General features: G+C 37.4%; 1 protein-coding gene across 1 annotated transcript in view; it reads right to left on the reverse strand.

The window, feature by feature from the left end:
- The window catches only part of LOC146486367 (uncharacterized), a 41166-nt gene that overhangs the window by 7141 nt on the left and 16777 nt on the right, over positions 1-17248 (reverse strand). The window contains exons 9-26 of the mRNA XM_085100444.1: positions 14599-14676; positions 13197-13322; positions 12455-12541; positions 11821-11899; positions 11198-11312; positions 10044-10126; positions 9549-9612; positions 8909-8977; positions 8028-8168; positions 7326-7437; positions 6688-6762; positions 6145-6220; positions 5556-5595; positions 4914-4999; positions 3574-3661; positions 2385-2502; positions 1744-1808; positions 869-1011 (exon numbers count right to left, since the gene is read on the reverse strand). Coding sequence (XP_084956570.1) covers positions 869-1011; positions 1744-1808; positions 2385-2502; positions 3574-3661; positions 4914-4999; positions 5556-5595; positions 6145-6220; positions 6688-6762; positions 7326-7437; positions 8028-8168; positions 8909-8977; positions 9549-9612; positions 10044-10126; positions 11198-11312; positions 11821-11899; positions 12455-12541; positions 13197-13322; positions 14599-14676 — 1645 coding nt within the window. The remainder of the gene's footprint in view (positions 1-868; positions 1012-1743; positions 1809-2384; positions 2503-3573; positions 3662-4913; positions 5000-5555; positions 5596-6144; positions 6221-6687; positions 6763-7325; positions 7438-8027; positions 8169-8908; positions 8978-9548; positions 9613-10043; positions 10127-11197; positions 11313-11820; positions 11900-12454; positions 12542-13196; positions 13323-14598; positions 14677-17248) is intronic.

Consider the following 17248-nt stretch of genomic DNA (forward strand, 5'->3'; position numbering starts at 1 on the left):
AGCATATTAGGTGTTATATCAGCTTAGGAAATGTAAGATGAAATTTGACAAATTTGCAGACGTTTGTATGACTGGGGGTATACGTCATACCCCAGTCATACAAACGTCTGTAAATTTTTCACTTTTCAACTTACATTTTCTCAGCTGATATTACACCTGATATGCTCAAACTTTGCAGGGTTACTAAAGTAAAAGTGCTCTTTCTAGTGCTGGTATACGTTTTTAATTTAAACTTATTTGAATTTTCGGCTGCCATTTTGGAGAAGGGCCTATTAATCCAGCGATGAAGCCTCAGAAATCAACTCCTTTACAAATAATTTTTGGAATGACATTACCTTTGCCAACTAGGAAACTCTTTCAGCAAACCTAGCAGCTAGCCAAAAATTACATTCCCTGACTTTTCACTGTCTTGGGTTAGGATTTAGAAGTACCCCCGACTTGCTTATAAAATTCCTTTACTTTTCCCTGACGTATCTTCACAGTGGTTCAACATATTTTTAAGCTGTTTCCATTACCTAACGAAAACTAACCAAGATAATTTTGATTTGAATTAAAGAATACTTTATTGATCTGACTTTAGCTGCAACTGCAACTTTGTTTATTTGTTTTTTTCAGTTACAATTGTTTCTTAATAATTTTTTTAATACATAGTTCGCGAATGTGGCCTTAAACACACTTCTGATATTAGTACATTTCGTCACTACACTATTCACATATTTGAGGCACGGATGAAAAACTTAATAACTCAGATACCCCTGAAGTTATGTACGCAACGTAAGCAGCTGCGAAAAGAAAGCCTCGAAGCCACATTAACTGCGATGATCTCTCATTTATTAATAAGTTTGCATTTTCATCGATTTGCACATACCATTAAAGCAAGCCCAGTGAAGCGGTGTGTAACCATGGTTGTCCATATGAACACCACCACCTACGACTTGAAGAAGACCGTTTAGAATGCCAACATGACCACAAGCAGCTGCAAAGTGAAGTGGGGTGCGACCATTGCAATCTCTGAAAAAGAAAAGAACAACAAGTTAACATATTGATGTAAGGTAAGATCACCTTCATCCTCTCTTGGGTAAAATGCATACAGTGCCAGTTTAAGTAGAGATAAAAACCGTGAACGGAGTTATTTTAAAGTTTAAAAGCTACATAGTTTTCGAGGACTGTAAAAATAAACCCGTAGTCTTCTCTTGGAAAGAGATGAAAACTGATAACATTCTCTCACCGCTATCTGGATTTGTAACGCGGTAAGCCTTGAATTTGCATAATGTTATTGGTCTGAATCTTAAACAGAGTTTCTTTTCAGTTTACAATATTTGCATCATGTGGCCAATTGCAGTTAATCAAGGATAAGGACATTAATTAAGCAGCGACGATAACAACGGAAACGAGAACGTCAGAAAACAATAGTTTTAATGGGCGAAACACTGGCTCCGTACGTGAGTTATACACTTTGGTACATTTCTTTGCCTTCCTCTGAAATGACCACATTCAAGGTTTTATGGAGAACGTAAGCGCATGATGATTTAAAATTTTCCTTTCTCTTTCTGAACGTTAAAGCAGCCGACACAACGTTACCTCCTTGATAGTTGATTGATTAAAAAGCTGTTTTCAGACTGATCTACTGGTAAAATAACAAAAACTGATCTTATAAAAACTTAAAAATTAAATTTTCGTTCGAGCAACAACTATTTGAACTGCTGTCTTCATATTATAAAGTGAGAGTACTCCATTACTTACCTACAAAGGGCATCTGCTTCTCTGTGTAAAAGGGATTCAGCACATTCATCATGACCATTGGCTGCCTAAATTTCAATAATAACACCAGAAAATTGGTTTGGAAATAAAAGTTAGTATGTTCTCTCTTAAAATCTATCTTACTCACATTCTAACATTTAGGTATAGTGGTCAATTAAGACATAAACCAAGACGAAACAGAAAACAAAAACGGGGAGAGAAGGAGAAGAGGGGAAATAATCGGAAATAAGCTTACATGTGGTAAAAAATAGAGATCTGAGGGAAAATGACAACAGGAGACCAACAAAAGGGTAGTGCCATGATTGAGCCCACACAATGTAAACATTACGTTAGAAATAGACAAGTTGAAGAGATCTGTAGCGTTAATACTACCCCAGAGGGTAACAATTTAATTAAGTAACGTAATTAATTCAATTTTGGAAGATAACAAGATGAAGATACATGTAAGAGTAATCATCATTTGAACAAATGAAGTCAGTTTATCACTTTATATGAAAATGAACCATCAGTGACTTGCACCATAAAAAGGCAGATGGGAAGGTCACTAGTATTCCAACAACATGAAACGGTACAAACAAAAATAATCACATCTTTCAAGTTCTAGCAATGTCGCTATTACTTACAGCCCTGTGAAGTGCACCACGTTGATACATGTCCAAAGCTAATAAATTGGCTCCTTCACTGAGTAACAGGTTGGCACAGTCCACAAAACCATTCCCAACTGCAGCCATCAGAGGAGTCCTGTGGAGGAAACAGATGAACACATTTTAAGAGCAAGGAACAAACACAATCTCTGTAATAGCTTGTAAATGACTCATCCATGTAATTAAAGTGTTGAGTATCATTTAAAAAAAATGAATTCATTTCTTCTCCAAATATTTCAAAAATAAAAGTACATAATTTACTTCTACCACGTTTCAAGTCAAAATTCCTACGGGAAGTCTGATTATTTCAGCTGCGATTTTGACACCATTGCAACTGGAAACTTAACTGGAGGCTTAAAATTTCCCCAGAACGTTCCGAATGGCAGTGCACCATTCTCCATCATTCAACATATCATGAGATAAGTTTGTCATTGCTTATCAAGACTGTCAAATTATTATATTAGTTGCTAATAAAAGCAACAAAAGTGTACGCTGATGTTTGAAAACTCTAACCGCCAAATCTGCCTTTTATGTTGTTACAATGTTAATTTATTCATACACGACATAGGTAAGCCTTGCCTATGTCGTGTATGATTCTGTCAAAATATTTAGAGAAAAAGTGAACAACGTAACGTAGGGACTAGTCTACTGTCTGTCTGATTTACACTGTGATAGAAGATAGATATGATGGAAGGATCAACATCGCCGACCTTCGCAAGTTCAAAAAGATTTTGATCAAAGCACGCACAGCTGAGTTGGACTTGAATTTCCTACGTAACTGTCAGTATGTTAACTTACTGTAAATATTCAAATTCACTCTCACAGTGTTACTGACGATGACAAGTGGTTCTGTCGAAACATGTTTTCAAAACTTACAAGTGTCGTCTTCTTCTAAAAACTTATTACGTTGTTACGTTTCTTAAAAAAAATCGAGCAGAATTGAAAGCAGGATCACAGAGTGAGTAGACTAATGGAAGGAACACGAAAAGTTAGTTGCAACGTAATTTGCAAAACACTAGTAGAACTAAGAACGTAAATTATGATCATCCGGGTGAGTGTAGTCCTGAGAAGGACTGTTTGGGGTGACATTGACTGACGTTTCGACAATCTGAGCAGAAGTCATCATCAGAGTCAAGTAAATTGTTCCACTACTACAAATGCTGCATACCTTTGTTCGGCATCAGTGCAGTCTATAGCACTGTCCGTTTGACTATATTGTAGGAGAAGTCTCAAGCAGTCAGTGTGCCCATTGTAAGCTGCAAGCCAAAAAGTATGGCTAAGAAGGAAATCCAACACTTTCTAGACCCGGGGTGCTTTACATTAAGCCAAAATTTTCGGTTCATCCAATTAAAATGCAAATGGTACGCGCAGATCAAACGAAACTCTTCCGTAACAAACAGACGACCTTCGGAGGTTGGAACAGAAACTACTGTTACATTTGACCAAGATTTATATTTCCGCTTTGTTTTCTTCTTGCGCCATCGTTGTGCCATCATGTCAGTTTTTTGATCCAGCTACCAATGAGATCGCAAGTTTGAAACGAACGAAAGAAAGCCGTTCCATTTGACACGGAGAGTTTTCGGAATTTCCAACCGAAAAGTTTGGCTAGATGGAAAGCGCCCCAGAACATAACATATATGCAAGCTAAAATGACTGAACCCTTTAAGCCCTAACAGTGATCAGCATCAAATTTCTCCTTGTACTATCAACATTCATTCAACCCCTGAGGTCATGAGAATTAAGGATATGATCACCCAGGGTGAATTTTCTTGATGTTTCTTGACAACTTCTCCCCTGTAATTTTATAAGAAAACTATGGGGACAAGATAGGAGAATTTGTTAAGGGAGATGCCTCTATTTGCTACTGCGCATACGTTCTGCGCATCTCAGGATGGTCCGCGAAAATGATATTTTAAGGACCGTGCCTTGTAATTCAATGGTATAGTTTGCGTGGTTTATGACTATGCAGGAAAAGAAGATCTTAGTAAGGGCTATTGGAATCCAAAAAGAACACTGGGGGTATCCACGCATTTTTAAGAGATAATTATGCTTCAATTTGGAAAAACAATTTTTCATACATCGTTATGTATCGTAAAGCTCTTAAGAATTATTTTTGCCTACCATCTCTGAAAAATGCCTGGTTACCCCAACTTCCTTTTTCAATTTCAACAGCCCTTGCTGAGATCTTCTTTTCCGACGCACTGATAAAGCGCGCAAGAATACCTATTAGGAGGCACCGTCCGAAAATTCTTTCAGATATTGTGGAATTAACAGTGCAGTAAGTAGGCCATGGTTTCATGTCTGCTAAAACGGTAACTGACCGGCAAACCCAATATTAACCAGTTAATCTTATATCAACATATCTTGAGACTTAAGCCGCGGCTAAACCTTCCAACACTGTTGTACGTTTGTTGGTTCAACAGTGTTTGTACGTTTAGCACCCGATGTTTGATGATCTTTGACCAACATGTTTTGTTGGATAAATGTTGGTGTACTACTTAATCTCACCTGCAGCATGAAGCGCCGTTCTTTTCGTTACATTGTCAAACACTAAAACTTTGGCATTGTGTTCTAAAAGACATTCTACACATTCCCTATAAAAATAACGTAAAATAAAAACAATCAATGAGAGAGAACTTGCTACTTCTGTCCAGAGAAGTTTCAAAACGTGATACTGTAGTACTATCTAAAAGGTTCTGGTAAAAGGGGGAATATGCACGTAAGCACTAAATCACTTCGTAAATACCAAAAACTATTTTTAAAAGTTATATAAATAATCATGAAAAAGTACGTTTTTACGTGAAAAACGTTGCTAAGAACGCACTACACAAGTTATGATTGGCAGTAAATTCCCCCATTATACAAAGAATCACTCTTCTCCTCACTCTACTGAGCCTTGCAAAATGCAGGGTCAGTCAAATTCGTTTGCAGCTTGAAACTGAAAACTGCATAAGACTTCTAGAGACAAGATACCCATTTCAAGCAGGCAAAGGCAACATCGTGACATAGCGTCTCTACGGAGAATGCTACTGTTTAAACATCCAAAAACGTGCGCAGTTGAAGGCATAAATCAGTTCAGAAAATAGTACTGTACATCCCATTCTTTTACAGGTTGTATGATAACAAAACCATAAAACACGTGATACATACGCATGTCCCTGAAACGAAGCAAGATAAAGAGGAGTATGACCTAGAAAGAGACAAATTTGAACATAACTGTCATATACGGTATAATATCATATAATAACAATTCACTCAGTAGAAAGTTCTGTAAAGGCTAAGTTACATGTACATACCTATTTATCGGCCCAATTATTAGGTTCAATCACATGGGCCAAGTTACACGTTACACTTTTTCAGTCGTTTTCTTTTTCTGTTGGTACAGCACGGGACGAAAATCGGCCTGATTCAAAAAATCTGTAGCAGTGCCACAGATTTGTATAAATTAGGCTGATTTTCGTCTACTCGCTCATTTTTCTTGTCAAATTGGGCCCTGTCCGTCCCATTATTCGGTGCATTTACTTGTGTGTTTCTCCTTCCCGTTAATTTAACAACCCGTGACTTAATACAGCTAGGACCTTAAGGCTTAGAGAGAGTTGAGAAACCAAGTTGCAAAAATACCATTTACATCACAAAAACTTTGCACTAAACAGCTAACTTCTTTTCTACAAAGTAACTTACATAAAACTGATTAGCACGTCCAAAAAAAAAATAAAATAAATAACCAAAAATCATTTACCATCAGAGTCCTTAATATCAATGTCCATAAAAGATTCTAAAAGCACTTGAAGAGCTGGAAAATGACCATGATAAGCCTAAATAAAAACAACACAAAGAAGCAATATTTGAGTATGCCTTAATCGTGTAACTTGAAACAATCTACATGTAATTAAAGACAGTATCAAACCTTTTGTTTTACTTGGGAACATGCAAACCAAAACACCTTTTAAAATCAAATTTATTTTAGTCAAACACTGTTCTAACTGGAAGAGCAGGTCATGGGTTCGAATTCCGTTCATCAAATGTATCAATTTTCATAGATTCACTTTCATCTCATCACCTCTTCGAGTATATATGAATCCACAATATGACCAGCTCCCAGTTGGCTTGATAGCTCAGTTGGCAAAGCACTGCACCAGCATCACAGAGGTCATGGGTACAAATACCGTTCAAGCCTGAATTCTTTTCAGGCTTTCCTTTTGCAACTGCTTAAGTTGCGTATATAACTGTGATGATCATTCACTTATTCATACTGTTCTAACCATTGCAGAGCACAACTTACCACTAAATGAAGAGGAGTTGCTGATGGGGAGCCTGTGCTCTTATTTAAAAGATCTGTTGCTGCTACATCTAACAACTGAAAACAGACAAAATAGGTTGATTGGCAAACTAAAAGGAAATCAGTAAAAACAAACATAAAAAGCCTAACTCTCGTTTTTAAAAAAAAATTGGATGCATATGCCGGTACTTGTAAAGGTAAAACTTGTGATTCTTTACAGTGCTGTGAGTCAAACTGTTGACACTCGATAAAGTTTTTCACTTTGACAAGTTTTGATATCATTTTCAATAAATAATACCTGATGGTTCCCTCTCAAATTGACAATAAAAAGGTACTGTAACAACTGTGAGAAGAAGAGTTTTTAATAACTTGACATTGGAATGTATTCATTTGTAAACCAACAATGCTGTTCTTGCAATGTGTAAAAAAAAATCCCAATCTCTGTCACTTTGACTCCATGAGTTCGGTTTGGTATTTTAAGCAAATCCTTAAAATCGCAAAAATAGATATTTAATAAAGTTATTTGTTTTTGCACATTATGAACAACAGAATGCTTGGAAATGAAAATGAAATGAACGAAAAATGCTGTCCATAATCAACCTGCACCAAAAAAAACCGACAATGACTAATTTATGTGATACCATTTCTAGAGACAGTTTATGTCCTTTGACAGCAGCATAATGCACAGGACTGTAGCCTTGTTTATCTCTTTTACTTGCATTGGCTCGATTTCTCAGTAAGTGTTCCACACATCTGCAAAGGACAGCACAGACAGTATTCACAACTTCAACACTTACACACACTTTCTGTCGCTAACTAACAACCATTTAAGAGGCTCATCTCACCAAAAAAATTCACAAAGAGCAGATTAATTTTAAATGAATCAGTACATGTACGTGAAGAAGTGGACGCCCATGGGACACCTGGACAGCCCTATGGCAACAACCTCATTTAATACAGATAGGACCAACAATGTGTGTGGATATCCAGTTGTACAGTAAACAGTATGAGTTCAAAATAAAGTAGTCATGAAATATATCACACAAGTGCGGATAAGTGGTACAAATCTGCTTGAGTAAACCAATATGCTTTGCTATAAACTCAGCCCAATTGGAACAAAGACCTTCAGAAAATAATGCATCTGCCATCAGTTTTGATGGATGGCATCCAGAGTTTCATTACTTAGGAGGTAATTGGTTCTGCTACTTTCTCCACAAATGCTTGGATAAAATTGAACATTGCAGATCACAGCTGACAACCTACCAGAAAAGGAAGCTCAATATATATGTACAGTATGGGTACAATGTATATGTTGCTAAAACCTTACATGAAATTAATCTTACTTTGCATCTCTATCAGCAGTAGCTGCATAATGCAGAGGAGTGCACCCTCTTGTATCAGCTTTATTTACATTGCAGCCAGATGCAACTAAGGACTTCACACACAAGTAATGCACATGACCAGCAGCATAGTGAAGAGCAGTTCTACAATGGTAAAAATCAAACAATAAACTTCCAGCACAAAATAACCATTGTTATCATCAATATCATCACCATTGCTACCAATGCTGTCATCACCGTCATCATCACCATTGCCAACACCACCAAAATCACCATCATTACTGCTGCTATTGCCATTGTCAGCACACCAATTCCCCAATGATATTGGGCTAACAAAATACAATACAAAGATCAGACCTTTGCAGGAGTATGCTGCACCCATCTTGGGTGGTCTGCCACTGACAACGCCTGAAAAATTACCTACAGAAAGTTCAGGACAAGCGCCTAGATGTAATTGGAGTCCCTAGGGACACGTTTGAATCATTAGAACTCAGGCGCATGGATCGTACAAAGTCTGCAGCATAATATTGTAGAGTCTGAATCTCGCCCATGCAGGCGTTCCATTCAGAAGGCCAAAGACCACAAATACAAACTGAGATCAAAAGCAAACTGTAAAATACCTCCCTTACAAAACGACATGTGGATTCTTACATCCCAAGGACAGCAAGGCTCACCTCTTGTATATAGTTGATATTAATTTAATCTTCATACAGATTTCTTAACTTCTTTTCATAAATTCTGTATAATTATTCTCTAGAGGTTACTAAAGGTGACTTCAAGATAATATCTTGAAATCACCTTTATTATAAGATATTACTATGACGATGATGATGATGATGATGGTGATGATGATATCAATCCCAAAGAAGATTAAAAGGACATACCTTCCTAATTTATCTACAGCAGTGACATCAGCACCATTGTGCAACAAAAGTCCTAGGCATTCTACATTCCTACAAAACAAAAAGAAAAGTTGCATAGAAATTAACAAAAGACATTTTATGTTCGAGTTGTCAAAAATTCAAAAGTAGTTGGCTGCTTCTTGAAAGTAAAAAGTTTGCTTTACAAAGACACCCCTTGCTATGCAAAGAAATGCCAAGCAGAGTAAGAGCTGAGACAGTGAAGTAGGTAGTGATTTTCACCAGCAGCTGGAATAAAACAAAATTCAACATCTAATCTACATATAATCCTTTTTGAGTTGGTAAAAATCCTGATAAGATATCACACCAACTATTAAAACAAAAGTCTGTAAATCAGAATCTTGACTCGACTTGACAACAATCAGGAAATCAATCCAAAAGAACACTGCAACCCAATAATAAAACATTTATGCACAGTGGCAGCACAGAGATACTACAACTGTAATAAAATGAAAAAAAAAATATCATTGGTTTTGTTAGGTGGCTGAAACCTTCAAACATTACTGAGACCCAGGTAGAGCCTGTACCTCAGTATACTATCAGTATATTATCAGTATAGTGCCCTCTATACTGATAACTGCACATTGACACTGGTGCTACATACCCACTGCATGCAGCAGCATGAACACAAGTATGGTCATTATCATCTTTTGAATTAACATCGTTACCTGAAAGCACAAAGGAGTAGGAAAAGTCCATCAATGCCAATGCTATCGTACCATCCAGATATGAAGAGTAGGCTTAAAATAATAACATTGGGTGTTTGTTTTAGATCTTGAGAGTTTTTGGTTGCTTGCAAATTTTTTTGGGTAGTCTTGAGAAAATGCAGTCATATTTAGACAAGTTTAACAGAATTTCTGGGTTAAACTTTCTTTGTAAATTATAATATAATGCACATGTATTTTGCTACTAGACTGCTGTTCCCATTGTTACTGTTGACAATGTTTTGCTGAATCTGTAATTCTAAGATTTTGTGACCGATGGATATTTCTGGAGTATTACATCATGAATTTATCATCACCACACTGTCAATTTATATCTAAATACCATCCAAGGGCCTTGTGTGGATGTGGTCTGCAATATCTTTTTAGAAACTCACCATACGATATAAGTTTTCTGCAGCAGTCTGTAAATCCACCCAAACTTGCCATGTGAAGAGGTAACATTCCAAATGAACCTCGTCTAAAAAACAATTAGAGCATACCATCAACTCCTAAACTCTCTCTTGTGTTTAGGTCACACTGTAGGTGGCGTAAGCACATGCACATTTTTCTACTGAACAAATATGATCAACACTGTGTAGCACCGTTCACAAGTTCAGTTTAGTTGCATGTAAATAGTTGGTTTCCCACAGATGCTGATAATGTTATAATAAGAACAGACATTTACAAGACTCAGTGACAGCAGTCCAAACGTTGCGTGTCCACTTTTCATAACAATCATTATCAGCACCTGAGGGAAACCAACTATTTATCTGAACTGCACATTTATCTGTTTCTTAACTTTGTGCCTGGAAACATTGAAGAAAGAACTTAGCTTCCTCTATCCAACTCCTTTGTAATTGGAGTTCTTAATATCACCTTAGCATATTTAGAAATACACTTTAAAGCACCAAATGGAGATACTGGGACTGTGGAACTACAATCTTGGACAAAACAGTTACGAATCTTTGCGTCAACCTACAAATTCCACTGCTACATTGATACATCAACCACTCAGCCCCCTTGTCAGTGTTGGTCCCCCATTGTTTGAGGCACACCACACAAGATAGGAGACTGGAGATAGTAGGGCTGTGGAGTCAATATAGGAATGCTTAGTCTGGGTGTTTCTCTATTTCTCTATTGTTTCAATTTTGGTATTCAACAATTCCATTCATATTTTCATAAACACAGTTTTTTTTCCTCTGCACACAAAAAAGAACTGAGGAATAGAGAAATTACGAAACAAGTGTTCCTGTATTGACGTCACAGCCCTACTATTCCCAGTCTCAATCTTGGGTGGTATTGTACCTAACCGGAAGTGAAATTTGACGCTTTTATACGCCTCAAACACAGGGAAGAGAAATTGATAAGGATTTTTTTTCATACAAGAACAACATGAAGATTTGATCAAGCAAATAACAAAATTATGTCATATACACTTTAAGCGAGATTGAAATTGTACAAATTTGCATTTTTCTCAACTAGTTTTGTCCAAGATTGTAACCTTGTATTGCTCATATCTAAATAACAATAAATTAAACATAGCTCTCACCTTGAATGGTTAGCCCCACTGGCCAGCAGTACACTTAGTAATAACTCCTGACCATGTAATGCAGTTTTATGGAGAGGAGTGTTGCCTCTTATATCTGCTGCATCCACATAACAACCTTAACAAACAAACAAACAAACAAATCAACATTGTTTAACAAGGGCATAACCAAGCCAAGCATTATTACAGTGTTGGCAAAGAGAATTAGACCACTGCAGTGCATTCAAAGGACTGTTGTAGAGGGGTGCAAGATTGAATTTACAACTTTAGACAGAACCCATAATACCTTGATTCCCATGTCTTTACTATCTTGCAAATAAATATACTACCAGAGGGCAATCTTTTCTAAGGGTCAATTTTCAAGTGGCTAAGACTACACACACAAAACATTTTAAAATGCACAAATTCAACGCAATATATTTAAGCCTAGCATATGATACATATACATGTACACATTATCATAATTATTCTTCAAAATAATGGTAAAATAATGGCAAGTTAACACTTTGGAGCATGAATCAATGTTTTACATGTACATGTTTTCTTTCAGCCTAAAACTCCCTGAAACTAATTTACTGCAGCACAATATTACGACTGTAGTAATAACCAAAGAACAAAGCTCTCACCATTTTGCAGAAGAGTCTGAGCTCGTGAACAGCGACCATACAAAGCAGCATAATGAAGTGGTGTCCTTCCAGTCTTGCACTAATTGCAATGATAGAATGAGATCAACAGTTACATTATACTGAAAACATCAATGGATTCTCAAACTGCTACATGGCCCTGACTCGGGTGAGAAATCTGAGCTTGTTACTGAATTTGTTTTAGAGAACAAAATACCGTGACAACTGGTTTGCATTGACGTCAATTTTCGTGAATGAAAACTCAAAGCAGAGGAAATAAAAGCAAGTAGACAATGACAGTCCACTTGACTATTTTGGCAAATTAGTTCTGCTGTTTTCTCTTTCAATAAGGGTGTTCACAAATATGTTTGTACTGTAAATCTTTGTCTTGTTTTATCATGCCTGAACTGTCATGAAGACCCACAGCTTGTACCAGCTTTTATGGCTGAGTACATGGGAAGGAACCTTGATGTCACAGTTTACATGTAGGTTCAATTTAGCCTGTTTTATTTGAAAGTTATCAACTAAGGGGTATTGTGTTCATTCACAAATAAATTCTCAGCATTTGAATGATAAAGAAAGCAAGGCAGTCAATAAGGAAAATTATTCTTCTAATCAAGTACCGCACACCACAGACCTGCAAGTTGGGACTGGCACCATCCTTTAACAACAGTTCAAGACACACATCACCTTGCCCTGATACAGCAGCATAATGTAATGGGGTCTGCAAAAAACAGATAACATGGTTAGTGTTTTGACAGTGACCTATACAAGTAAAAATTCAAGAAATTTGCAGTGTCACTTGAGTGTCTGACTCTCAGTGATCCCATAGCTATGCCATCTGAAGCATTCGTTCCTGGTGGGTTTGACCTTGCTGGATTGGCCTGACAAAGGACAACCTCTGGTCCATGGTTTGGGTCCAATCACTCTGACCCATAAAAATAACCCTGATTACCAACACCCCTACTGGATTACAACAGCCAGCCACAGGCCATCAAAATTTAGACATTTAATGGGCAAGTATATACAAGCCACAATCCACCGTACCAAAAAAATGGCAACTGGTACATTTACACATAATCCTTAACATACGAAAACCCTAAAAATGCTCATCTCATGAAAAAAAACACATACACACACACAACATTCTAAAACTTCCAACCTAGCTTACATAATGTTTTTGGTACAGGGTCGACAACTTTTGCAAAAAATATGGCTTACTACAGTATGTGCCTATTGGCTGTGTTAGGTTCACAAGGAATTGTGGTAAATATTGTACAGCAGCCATCTTTTTCTGTACAATGGAACACAGATCTTAGCGGTCTGAATGAAATTTACCACAAGGTGACAGTCACATTCTACATTCTACATGTACATACCATGCCTTTCTTGTTGGTGGCATTGACAGAAGCACCATAGCTCATCAGCTCGCTGATAACAATGTCCTGTCCATTGAGACAGGCTACGTGAAGGGGTGTGTTACCATTTAAGTTTGGTGCATCCACCTGAAACAAAATATTGTATCATAAACACAAAGGTATTGGCAAAAAAAGTTCAAAAGTAATCACTAGTACCTCAAACAAATGACTACCCCTCAAAGGTGTCAGAGCCAAAGAAAGTAGGGTCCAATCTGAACAGTTTTTCACACACAATTTAAGAAACAAACTGAACCTTTTAGTTGAAATCAAATAGATTTCAGAGCTACATGTACAACTGTGCACCAGTAAATGCCACCAGATGAAGTTACCACCAGCTACATGTACTGTAGTTACTTCCAAATAAGAGACTGTTCATTATTTGTACACACTTGTTGTTGTTCGCATTCAGATGTAGAAATCTAGGCCAACTTCTTTTCATGTAAACAAAGAAAAGAGAACTTGGTAGAACTTTCAACACAGTACATCTGAACTGAAAACGTTCTCACATGTTTTCACCACGTTGAGTAAACAGTATGACTGAAAGATGAGCACTGTATTACATAGCACTGTTTTTTTTTAATAATGTGTTAAGTATATACACCAGCACCAGCACACCATGGCGCAATGGGCAACCTTTGCCATGTATAAATGTAGATGTAGATGAGTCATCTGGGCTTCTCAGGCAACCAACCAGATTGCATGACTCAGTAACCAGAAAAGACAAACACATCGCTGAATCTTCTACATGTACCTCATTATATCTCTCAGTTAGTACACACGGTGTGATTGGTCAATTTTGCAGGCTGTATTTCACAACATACAGCCCGCTAAATTTGAAAGTTTCCTTTCCCACTCGCCCGATTAACCTCAGAGATATAATAAATATGTTACTAACTTTGTTTTCTCAGTCCATGCTGAAAGTTTTGGATCCTCGTCTTTCCCCATTGATTTATAGGCGGTGCTATTCATGCTTGGGCCATAAATCAACAGGAAAAATTTGGTCTGCAACTTACAGTACGGACCTCGAACTCAGTTACTGAGGTAACTAAAATGAACTTTAAAACTTGGTTTTCACAAACAGAGCTTATACTTCTTAGTCTTTGTATGGACCTTTGTCCTTGCCAAACCAGGCTTTTAAGAAAACGACTTTAAGTTCAAAGAAGGGTACTGGCAGCTGTCATGATATACCTGCGTTTGAATAGATCATAAGCCATTCTAAACAAACAAATTGCCATGAGGTACTGTACCCATCTACACGCCAATTAAGAACCCTCCTATTTCCAAAACATTATGAAACCCCTGCAGGTGCTATGTTACTTAGAGTTGTAACCAATAATTAATTTATTTAGAACGTCACTATTACCGATGCTCCTTGTCCTAGTAGCTGCTTCAATGTGGATAACTGACCTCCAGCTGAGGCAGCATGAAGAGGGGTGTAGTGCTGAAAACAAAAGAAAGCAGCACGACTGAAACACGATGAAAATGCATGTACATAGTAAAAAAACCTGTACATGTACCGGTGAGCAGGACTAACTTGCTACCGTTATGGGAGGATTTTAATTATCATAACCAAATTGGTTTTTATTCCAATAATAGTTATTATTGTAAATAAGTTTTCTTTTTGTTGTAGATATTCTATTTAATAAAAATTAATTAATATACTTTACCCTGGTCATGTAAATATTTAGAACATTGCGATAACTTGGTTAAAAGTCAAGTCAAGAATGAGTGAAATAGGAACAACTATAAATGTAAAAAGAATTCAAAAGAGACACAAACAAAAAGTAAAATATTGTTATTTTAATTTGAATTTATACCACGTAATTTCTTACATGCTTACAGCTTTTAGCTTTTACTTCTTATCATGCATAAAATAATAAAGGTTGATAAACTGATTGATTGACTATTGATTGATTACCACTAGTCTATGGATAGACATTGACTAGGAGAGAGAGAGTCACAGACTTCACACTAAAAACATGGCTCAGACAACAACTTTCTTAACCGTCTCTAACTTCAAATAGAAGAAAGATCTTCGCAGTTATTTTAACACAACTTAAGAAGCGAAAATAAAGGCTGAAAAAAAATTCAAGCTTGAATGGGATTCAAACCCATAACCTCTGCGATGCCACTGCAGTGCTCTACCAACTGAGCTATCCAGCCAACTGGGAGCTGGTCATAATTGAAGGGCTGGGAGCATAACCGACCTATGTCGAATTTCAGCCCGTTTTTCGATGTAGCTCGGATTTGTCCAAACTTTTGCATGTGTACTGCAATTCGATTGAAAACCATTGTCCAGTATTTTTTCACGCCGCTTTGTGTTTCGTATTAATGCCATTGAGAAATTTTACCATCTTGTAAAGATATATCGGTAACATTATAGACACTGGATGACCAAAAGGACAATGCACTGAGGATTAAATACTTGTATTCAATATACACTCGTTGTCTTTGAAACACGGCACACGAAAGCGGTGTTTTTCGCGGGAGCAACGAAAAGAATGCTGTCACGCTTTTATTAGATTCTGTTACAAACTACTACGTACGTGACAGGAATGTCCCAAATGTAAACAGTTACATTCTCCAAGAGAAAATGTGTCCATTTCCTGGCGCAAAATCCAGCTTTGTCCCGTTTGTCGACATATCACTCTTGATAACGCAAAATACTAGCATTCTATACGATTAACAGGAAGACATGTAGCCATTTCAACGATTAACAACGATTAACAACGATTAACGGCAGTTCTATTAAAAAGGTAAAGACTATCTATTCTTTTTACCACCAGTCGGTGTTAACCGTTGAAAATCTATGTTAATCGTACTTTTATTGAATCATTGCCTTGAAATTGTCAAGTTAATCGTTACATACCGAATTTCAAGCGTGGCAAACCACAACTAAGGCTTGCAAAACACCTTGTATATGGCGGGATTTGTCTCTGATGCTCCCGCGGGATTTGATAATCGAATTGAAAAATTCGCCACGGCACAGTCATCACTACCAAGGAGGGATTCTTTGGACAACATTTCCACCAGTTCCTGTGAACTGCATTCGTCAATTTCGTAACTTTTCAAAAGATCCATAGATGTCGTGCGTTTTCAAACTTCACCAAACAAAAGCGAAAGCAACTAGCCAGTACGATACGCAAGTTGTTTATCCCGACTGCCTTGATCTATTTTGGGTTTGTTACAACCCGCAAAAGCAAACCATGATATCATCTCAAACGTTACTTATAGCAACAACAACTAGTGCGACTAAACACGGCTCATGGACAGTGGAAACTTTTAGCCTATCGATAATTTGGAAAACGAGTCTGACGTGGACAAAACCTATAAAAAAATTTGCCTTCCAAGCGCGTTCACTTGTAGAAAAGCAAACTACCAAATCCCCCTCCCCCCCCCCCCCCCTGACTCAATGTTGTCTTTTGGGTCACGAACAGTTTCCTGGCAAGCATCGCTTCCCACATCAACATTGCATAAGGGGGAGGGGGGGAGGGAGAAGTAACTGTGGTAGAATTATGAAGGGAGAAACAGTAAGTGAGTGGTTTTTTGGCTCTCTGTGTTCGGTTGTCATTGCATAGGGGGAGGGGGTGGGAGGGAGAAGTAAGGAAGTGGTTTTTGTTCTGTTCGTGTTTGGTTTTCTTAAGGAGTTTTGTCCACGATTGTAAAACCGCGAAATGTTTTCCAAACCAGGGAGAGCCAAAATTCGGACAAATCCGTGCGAAACCGAAAGCCGCGCTAAAATTCGACATAGGTCGGTTATGCTCTCAGGCCTTCATATGAGCTATTCCCTACGGGGTTGACCAAATGAATATATGAATATAATATTCATATATTCAATTGAAGGGCTGGGAGCATAACCGACCTATGTCGAATTTCAGCCCGTTTTTCGATGTAGCTCGGATTTGTCCAAACTTTTGCATGTGTACTGCAATTCGATTGAAAACCATTGTCCAGTATTTTTTCACGCCGCTTTGTGTTTCGTATTAATGCCATTGAGAAATTTTACCATCTTG

The sequence above is a fragment of the Pavona decussata genome, unplaced genomic scaffold (genome assembly GCF_977016875.1).
Source record: "Pavona decussata unplaced genomic scaffold, jaPavDecu1.1 SCAFFOLD_21, whole genome shotgun sequence".
In the NCBI taxonomy this organism is placed as follows: Eukaryota; Metazoa; Cnidaria; class Anthozoa; order Scleractinia; family Agariciidae; genus Pavona; species Pavona decussata.